General features: G+C 32.2%; 1 protein-coding gene across 4 annotated transcripts; it reads left to right on the top strand.

Annotated features, from left to right (window-relative positions):
- Positions 1 to 3,112: 3,112 nt before the first annotated feature.
- LOC126656416 (uncharacterized) lies at positions 3,113 to 8,940 on the top strand. 4 transcript variants are annotated; one of them, XM_050350989.2, is made up of 14 exons: positions 3,113 to 3,372; positions 3,438 to 3,768; positions 3,936 to 4,110; positions 4,779 to 4,862; positions 4,959 to 5,200; positions 5,323 to 5,545; positions 5,885 to 5,964; positions 6,207 to 6,291; positions 6,584 to 6,715; positions 6,810 to 6,923; positions 7,027 to 7,074; positions 7,642 to 7,726; positions 8,386 to 8,442; positions 8,533 to 8,940. In XM_050350989.2, exons 2-14 carry the CDS (start codon positions 3,536 to 3,538, stop codon positions 8,652 to 8,654), a joined length of 1,680 nt encoding a protein of 559 aa, XP_050206946.1. In that variant the 5' UTR covers positions 3,113 to 3,372; positions 3,438 to 3,535; the 3' UTR covers positions 8,655 to 8,940. The 4 variants fall into 4 exon arrangements, with proteins under 4 accessions (XP_050206946.1, XP_050206945.1, XP_050206944.1 ...); XM_050350988.2 differs by having other exon boundaries at positions 3,116 to 3,372; positions 3,447 to 3,768; positions 7,024 to 7,074; XM_050350987.2 differs by having other exon boundaries at positions 3,116 to 3,372; positions 7,024 to 7,074.
- Positions 8,941 to 9,271: the final 331 nt, after the last annotated feature.

The raw sequence follows: 9,271 nt of genomic DNA, 5'->3' as shown, positions 1-9,271 counted from the left end.
ATATGCTTTTAAACCGTTTGATGTCTTTAACAATTATCTGTGAATGGAATTGGTTAGAACTATGATGTATATAAATTGAAACAGGGCAGTGCTTGAGAGAAAGTATCGCTTAATAAGACCCTAGTTTCTATGGATTATTTTGTAACGTTCTTCAGAAAGTAAATGTGATAATTTATAATCGATGACCGTAATGTTTAAAAAAGTTTTTTGAAAACGTTTTATGATTGTTTTGCAAAAACAATTATACTTTTTTTAAGGCTTGCTACGGGTTTCGGAACTACCATTCTCATTTCCTAGCGCTTTTCGCGGCTCGAGATTTTGGGTCGTGACATAAGTACATATCCCATGATGCGCCTCGGGATATATCTTTGCAATTGCTTTGCTGATACTTTCATGTCGATCGGAGATTATGCACATTTCGTCTCTAACTCCCAATGTTTCTCTAATTTTGTCAAAAGACCATTCCTACGAATCATTATTTTCTAAATCTACCACACAAAATGCAAGCGGAAAGATTTTATTTGCTGCATCTTGAGTTGCTGCTGTGAGAAGAGTTCATCCATATGCTGCTTTTAGAAATGTTCCATCCATAACAATAATTGGCTTACAAAAACCCAACCTCTAATTGAAGCATTCAATGATATGAAAACATATAAAAATCCGTTTTCTCTCGTTTCCAGTTTAGTAACAGTACCGGGATTTGTTGTTTTCAAGGCATGTAGATAAGAAGGCAACAACTGGTACGAATCAGCCGGATTTCCTCTCGTAAGGTCCAATCCCTTTTCTATTGATCTTCAAGCTCTCTGATAGGTTAGTTCGACTCCATTCTCTTTCTTGATGTCTCTAATAATGTCTGCCGGTGTATAATTTTTTTTTTTTTAATTTGCATCTCGTTTATAAAATTTCCAATTAAATCTGATGTGGCCTGCCTTTTATCAGCCATTCTTTCCGCCACTTTGCATGTGTGTTCTTTGTTGAATTTTCGGACAATGAACATGTTTGTTTTCTTACTTCTTGACGCTCTTAATTTCCATTGGCATTCAGCTTCATTGCAATATACTCAAAACGACTTGTAAGATCTGAACTGAAAATGATTTTTGATGGCATAAATGCTCAATATAGTCTTCAATATGCGCTTATCTCGGTATTTTTGACCTTTTTCTATTTCTATTTCCTTTATTTCATCAACTACAAAACTATCCATGTATGGACTTTGAACTTCTTGATCTTCAGTTAACATTCTATCCATATCCGTTGCATATTGAAAGATGCTTGAAATTGAATTTGAGTCATCATTATTTTTTGAGTGGTTTTGCTGTTCACAAATTTCTTCTATCGTATTTTTGTTCAGATGTGTTGATCTTGATGATAATACATATATCAACACGTCTTTTTTTTTTATTTCAAGACAAAATGGAAATTGTGTTGGATCTGTCTCTTTACTCTTCATTTGGAAGTAGAAGGCTAAAACATCATTATCTTGTATTAATATCAGTGGATAATCTGTTTTAATCTGGATAATAATAACAAGGTCAACAGAAAAGCAACACAACATCAATAACAAATCAACAACGCCTGAACAGGAATGTTAAATCAATATTCTATTATAATAATTAGTCAACACAACATCAACAAAATATTAACAGGAAATCAACAACACATTTAATAAAAATTTGATAAAATATTCAAAATACATGATATTTGATTTTCATACTTGTGTCTTCTAAATTTATTTGTATCTGTTTTGCTACTAATTCTTCAAGATCTTTCATGCAATAATTTTTCGGTATAAACAGTCTTTTGATAGTAAAATCTGTATACTGGAGCTTATTGTCCCAATATCCATTATATTGAATAAAAACTGCTATGCTTTCCATTCTTGAACAGAAATCAACATAAAATTTAAAAATTATTTTATTTGATTCTTTAAAAATAATTTTGTATTAAATATCATGTATTCTATTTACTGAAGCTAATTTTTTGAAAATTTTACTTAATTTCATTTTAAATAGATCTAAACAAATATAAAAAAATAAAATAATTAATAGACAAAAGATCAAATCTAAATTGGAATAAACTCAATTGTTTCTTTTGTAGATTTCTTATATAGGGATTGTTGTGCCGTGAAGATTTTGAATCTTTGCTTCTGTAAGAGGAAAATGAAGTCGAAGATCAGCTTGAATTGAATTGATGATTGCGAATTCTGTGATTATCGAGGAGAGAGAGAGAGAGAGGAGCTGAGCGAGAGAAAAAAAAAGTCAATGAAGAGAGAAAAATGTGAGCTGCGAGGAAGAGAGAAAATAATGATGATAAGAGAAAAAATAAATAAAAAAAAGATCCATCTGTTATTAGGGTTTATTATATAGAGTTCGTATAAAAGTTAATTTTGCCAGCGTGTATGGTATTTTAGGAATCTGGAAATTATGACCGTATAAAAGTTATTTGTTAGCAAATATAAGTTGTTTCTGAATTTCACTTCTTTTTTTAATGCAAAACAGTTGCAAGTTTTATCAATTATAACCAAAACTTTCAAAATCGTCAGGATTAGCCAATTTTGAAATATTCAAAATTTTTTGTAGCTATTTAGACTAATCTTGCATGGAATAACTTAGGCTTAAATTTTAAAAATGGTTAGCAAATGTTCTAAATATCCCAAAATCGACTACTCCTAACGATTTTGAAAAATTTGGCTATAACTGATAAAATCAGCAAACTTTTGGTATTAAAAAAAAATTAGCCCTTTTTTTTAAATGGTTGCATGGTTAAAACCTATAAAACTGAAAAACCAAGCCGTTTTAAATGGTTAACCGTTAAAATTTTTAAATTTAGGTTTTTAATTTTAAAAACCGTACTACTATGTACCGATTTAAAAATTATCCTCGTAGACCGGTTAATCGATCTGCCCACCCCTAGAATGGAGGTAGTAATAATTTAATTATTCTACTATTTGAAAATAATTTCACAAAATAAATATTTAAAAAAATTGATTTTATTTCTTTATTTAAAATTCCAAACACCTCCTAAATCCATAAAATAGGAGCAAGCAGCGAATCTTATCGGATCCATAAAATGCACCCCCGGTAAGGTTCAGTGCACTGAACTCACCTTCTTTTTAATCAAATCTACCTTTTTCCCACAATTACCAAAAATATTACAAATTATTACACAATCATAAAAATATTATCCAAATTAGTACCAACAGTAATAAAATCGAAAACCTATAAATATAAATAGAAGTTCTTGCTACACCCTTCACATTATAACACTAATCCAGAATTCACGCTCACATCAACCAAATTAATCTCACAAAATTTCATCCATTTTCCCTTAACTAAACCTCATTAATCCACTTAATTACTCACAAATTCCACGGTAATCCGATTTCTCAGCTTAATTACATTTTCATTTATGTCAATTGATTATAATTTCATTTGCAGGAATTTTAGTTAATGTTTTGTTCTGAGGAAATGGAAATGGAAATGGTAATGGTGAGCTGTTAGGATTAGGGTTAGGGTTTGTATATAGAGAAATAGAAATGGATTCAGCGAGGAATTGGTTTCAGAAATTTCAACCTAGAGAAAAATTGAGATCATCAACGAGGAAGAAAGATGCGTCGGATGGATCGTCGAATAGTAATGAGCCGAGATCGCCGCCGGAAGACGATGAGTCTTTGTCGAATACTACGAAACAGAAAGTTGCTGCTGCTAAACAGTATATTGAGAATCATTATAAAGAGCAGATGAAGAATCTTCAGGAACGTAGAGAACGGTATAATTGTTTTTGTTTTGAATTTTGTGTTATATGCATTGTGATTCGTGTGTTTTTTTTATTAGAAATCGATTAAATAGAATTGGATTGGATGTTAATTTTCTGTGTTTTTTGTTAGGAATTTTTGAATAGTGTGTTAGTAAGGGAAATGTATTTTTTTTATTTAGGCGAACCGTGTTGGAAAAGAAGTTGGCTGATGCGGATGTGTCGGAGGAAGATCAGAATAACTTACTGAAATTCTTGGAGAAGAAAGAAACAGAATATATGCGTCTTCAGCGGCATAAAATGGGCGTTGATGATTTCGAATTGTTGACCATGATTGGCAAGGGTGCATTTGGTGAGGTATTACACACTTTTTCTTGTTGGTACTGCTGCTGCTATGGTTGTTATGTGATTGGCTATTATGTTGATTATGCTGTCACTGTTTTTTTCTTATTTTCTCTTCATTATAACCTTTAAGATATCCTTGTTATGCTAATTATTCTGGTATGTTTTGGCTGGAAAAGAAATTGACATCATTTGCAATTAAACATGTATTAAATTGAATTGATTTCTTATATCTTGTCGATTTTGGCTTGATTTGCTAATTTTAAAATGACTTATTTATGTTGCAAGAATTGAATTTTAGCATTTGTACTTCTCAAATATGAGAATGCATGTAATTTATTTTTGATGAATCAAGACTTTCAAACTAGTAAATAGACTGTATTTTTCTGTAGTAAGTGTTTTTTGTACTCTACATTTTGTATGTAAATTGTCTGTAAACATACATGATTGGCAACTGCAATGCTGTGAGTTAGATAGGTCAACTTTATTTAATTGTTGGTAAGGGAAAACATAATTATGTAGCGATGAACTTGAGTGATTTATTTACCTCTTTTTTATTCTAAGCCTTTAGAAGAGGTTAGGAATGAGGATACTGACTAGATCTGGTATCAAAAAATTTCCTACACTTTTGTGTCACCTTTGGCCATCAGTTTATAATGATGTAAATTTTGCTTTCTGGGCAGGTTAGAGTGTGTAGGGAAAAGACAACGGGGCACGTGTATGCTATGAAAAAACTTAAGAAATCAGAGATGCTTCGCAGGGGCCAGGTAACTCATTCATTGTCCTCGCTGGCCGCTGCCTGATTAAAGGGATTAAGTTCTTACAATATCCTTATCTCTATTTGGCATTTCAATCTTTTCTAGGTTGAGCATGTGAGAGCTGAAAGGAATCTACTTGCAGAGGTTGATAGCAATTGTATTGTAAAACTATATTGTTCCTTCCAAGATGATGAGTTTTTGTATCTTATAATGGAATATTTGCCTGGTGGAGATATGATGACTTTACTTATGAGAAAAGATACATTGACAGAAGATGAAGCTAGATTTTATGTTGCAGAAACTATTCTAGCTATTGAATCTATCCATAAACATAATTATATTCACAGGTTTGTGGTTAAAGTTAATGATCAATGACAGTGTCAACGCTCTGTTGCAACTTGCAAGTACCAGAAAAAATGTGAAATATTGGCTGCAAAATTACAACTTTTTTTATGATCATGTATTATAGGGATATCAAGCCCGACAACTTGCTACTTGATAGATTTGGACATTTGAGGCTGTCTGATTTTGGGCTATGTAAACCACTAGATTGCAGCACTATCCAAGAAGGGGATTTCTCAGTAGTGAACAACACTGCCAGTGGGACAACCCAGAATGAAGAACGGTCAGCAGCTCCAAAGCGCACACAACAAGAGCAACTACAGAATTGGCAGAAGAACAGGAGGATGCTTGTGAGTTTTTGACTATTACGCATCTGATTTGCATGTCCACACCTACACAGTACGCATTCGATTGCAAATTCACACTATAGCTTTGCTCAAGTGCGTGTGTCTGATTAGTCCATTCTGTCATATTATGTAAATTCATATTTAACTTTCTTTATTTTGCATTATCTAGTTCTTGAGTTGACCATGTGGAGGTCATGGCATCATACACTGCAATGTGATTGGCTACATTGTGTTATGTATTCAGCAACTTGTTTTCACAATTTGTTTAAATGGAGCGCTGGCTTTTGTCTTTTTTTTTTTTTGCATTCAATTTTGGTAATCACCAATATATGTCCATTGCAGGCTTATTCCACTGTTGGTACACCTGATTACATAGCTCCAGAAGTGCTGTTGAAGAAAGGTTATGGGATGGAATGTGATTGGTCAGTTCTCTTTAAAATTTCCCGATGAGACATTTGGATATGGCATTTCAATTAATTGTAGATTAATATTGCAGTTTTAAATGTCGCAATTGAATTTCTTATCACAATGCTATAAAATTTATGCAACTAATAGGGCCTAGAGTGTACTTAGCAGCAAAGTATAATGATGTAATGTCTCAAGAGATGCCCCTTATGTTTAAAGTACTTTATACTAGTAGAACTAATGAATTAAGGAATTACAGGTGGTCACTTGGTGCAATTATGTATGAGATGCTTGTTGGATATCCTCCTTTTTATTCGGACGATCCAATGTCAACTTGTAGAAAGGTAGACTACCAAATTTATTCCTTTTTTTTTGTTAATTTCCCTCTCTACTATTTTTGAGTCTAGTTAATACACACAACTTCATGGCTAAGCTTGAATGTTATTAACATTTTTTGATAATACGCATGTATCACTTTCTCTTCAGAATGAAATTAGTTTCTAAATTTTTGCAAACTTGAATGAAGAGTGGTTGAGCTTTGATTAGGTAGAATGTGGGGGGGAAATTTTGCAATAGAAGGGATCACTTTGGAGCCAACAATTATCTTTTGTTGTGATACTATTGCTTTCTTTGCAGATAGTAAATTGGAGAACTCATTTGAAATTTCCAGAAGAGGCAAGGTTATCTCCTGAGGCAAAAGAGGTTGTTAGCAAACTCTTGTGTAATGTCAACCAGAGATTGGGAACAAAAGGCGCAGATGAATTAAAGGTGTTGTATGGTGTGTCCTTTTCTTGAATTCTTGATTTGTTGTATAAGTTAGCTGCAAATTTAAGAAATTACCTCCTGTTTTTTTTTTTGACAGTGTCATCCATGGTTCAAAGGTGTTGAATGGGATAAGCTTTATCATATAGAGGCGGCATTTCTCCCAGAGGTCAATGATGAGTTAGATACTCAAAATTTTGAAAAGTTTGAAGAGGTTTGCACCTGTCTTTGTTTCTCATAAGTTTATCAATAGTTTTCTTCTATCGGCTCGTGTTGCTCATTGCTACTGTTTTCTGCTGCTTCCTATTTTTCAGCAGTCTGATAACCAGAGTCAAAGTGGAACGAAAGCTGGTCCATGGAGAAAGGTCAGTTGTGTCTTTTTTAGTATGTGACTATAATATCTATAGATTTGTACTATGTATCATTGTACCTGAATCCTATCTCATTTTATTGTTTGCATGCTTTTGAGTGAATCTTTTTTGGTCCTTTTTCTTTCAGGAAAAAGTAAACATCTCTCTAATTTTCTGAATTTAATTAATGAGTAGGTGTAGTGTGACCATCATAAGTAAGGACTAAGAGTGTAAGCATTGCGTATTTAGTCATTCAATTTTTTTTCAAAGCTTTCTATTTTGTCTTGAGAAGTTTCACGTGTATAACATGTATTTTGGGGAATGAATGTGGCTAGAAGGAAAAGGTTTGGATTTGGGATACCAGTTTTTGAGAATCATAATACAGAGTTTAATTTGTGTTTTTTTGGAAATAAGGAAATTAGCATGTCCAAACTGCTATACTTATGATGCTTATAATTTTTAAATGGCACTTCAGAGCTAGATTGTGGAATCATTTTTCGTGTCTAAATCTAATGCTTTAAACCCTTATTTCTTTCTCAATATTTTCTTCTACTTCTAACAGTGATTCACTTTCTTCTTCAGATGCTCTCTTCGAAAGACCTAAATTTTGTGGGCTATACATATAAGAACTTTGAAATCGTAAATGATTATCAAGTTCCTGGAATGGGTAATCTTGCTCTCTCTTATACGTTTAACTATTTCATCTTTATATGCTAGCTTGTTTTCATTTGCAATTTTGATTCATGTTTTTAGTTTGTTTATTTAAATATTATTTTGGTTTTACTTTTTGATTAATTTTATTTATTTACTCTCTATTTGTTAGAACAACATTTTTGTGAGAAATTATATAGAGTTCCCAAGTGTGCTTTGAGCCTTGAAGATATCATTGGAAAGGAGGGAAAAAGCTAACAGTCTTTACAAGAATAAAGAATAATATTGAATAACATACATTTTTGATGCATGCCTTCTTAGTTTCAAATATTTTCTAGGTAATAAATTATGTTAGGAAGAGTTATTTTATTTGGATAAGTTTATGGGTGGATAAAATAGTATGCCATTTTTTCATAATCTTCATGTAAGTTTCTGGATATGGTAAGCGAAGATGCATATGATTAGATATTCAAAAGTTTATTGTAAAATTCATTAATCATGTATAGGGGCTGTGACTGGTCTTACATTTATTATGTCCCTGTAATTTGGGTTTGATAGGTGGTTCTGATGATTTGATGTTTGCTTAATGCTTTGGGTACTTCCATATAAATTTCATGTATAATGGTGATTAATTTGATTTTTTTCCCTCCGTCTTCTTTCTATTTTCCCATGTAGCTGATTTGAAAAAGAAAACCACTAAACCGAAGAGGCCATCAGTCAAGTCACTATTCGGTAGGCCGAGTTTCTTATGATATATATTTGAACCATGTCATATGATCTTTGTTTAGTTTAACCTTTTCTCTGTTGTCTAAATATGTGCAGAAACAGAGTCCGAAACATCAGAACCATCGGATACAATCAGCGAGCCATCTGTTCAAGGGAGCTTTCTTAATCTATTGCCTCCTCAATTAGAAGTATGTGAAAAGCACAAGAATTCCCTTTAACCCCAATTTTTATCGCCTTTTAACCTTCAATTATCAGTAAATGCTGCTTTCCGCACTTTGATTCGATGCTCTCAATGCTTAATATTCCATACTTCGACCAAGTGCGGGGATCCTGGCCAAAGATTTTGGCCTCGGATAATTAACAAGGCAGAAACTAGAGAGGACAAGGGAGTAGATAAATTACTGATTCATTTAATGTTGTCATTTATAATGTTGCTTCAAAATATTGTACAAATACGAATCCTTTTAACTCATACCATGTATATGATATAAGCATTATTGTTAACTTATGATAGCTAAAACAGATGGGAGCTTCATTTTGTATTTCTATAATCTTCCAAAAATTGCGTAGGACGCGTTCAAATTAGCTTGAATCTTTGGTATATAGTCAAATTTGATGTTACGCAGTTGCAGCGGTATTGTTAATTTTTTAGAAAATAATTATGAATTTCTATTTTATATAAATAATATTAATTGGAGAATAATGTATGTATTAGCTTTTTAAATATTAGAAATATTAGAAATAGTTATAGATAAAAACAGTATATCTGCAGTAATAATTTAGTGTAAGAATATATAATTGGATTGTAAAAATTTTACATGTTACTTGGTTGGGG

The sequence above is a fragment of the Mercurialis annua genome, linkage group LG7, assembly GCF_937616625.2.
Source record: "Mercurialis annua linkage group LG7, ddMerAnnu1.2, whole genome shotgun sequence".
Lineage (NCBI taxonomy): Eukaryota > Viridiplantae > Streptophyta > Magnoliopsida > Malpighiales > Euphorbiaceae > Mercurialis > Mercurialis annua.
This window is presented reverse-complemented; position numbering and strand designations above follow the sequence as displayed.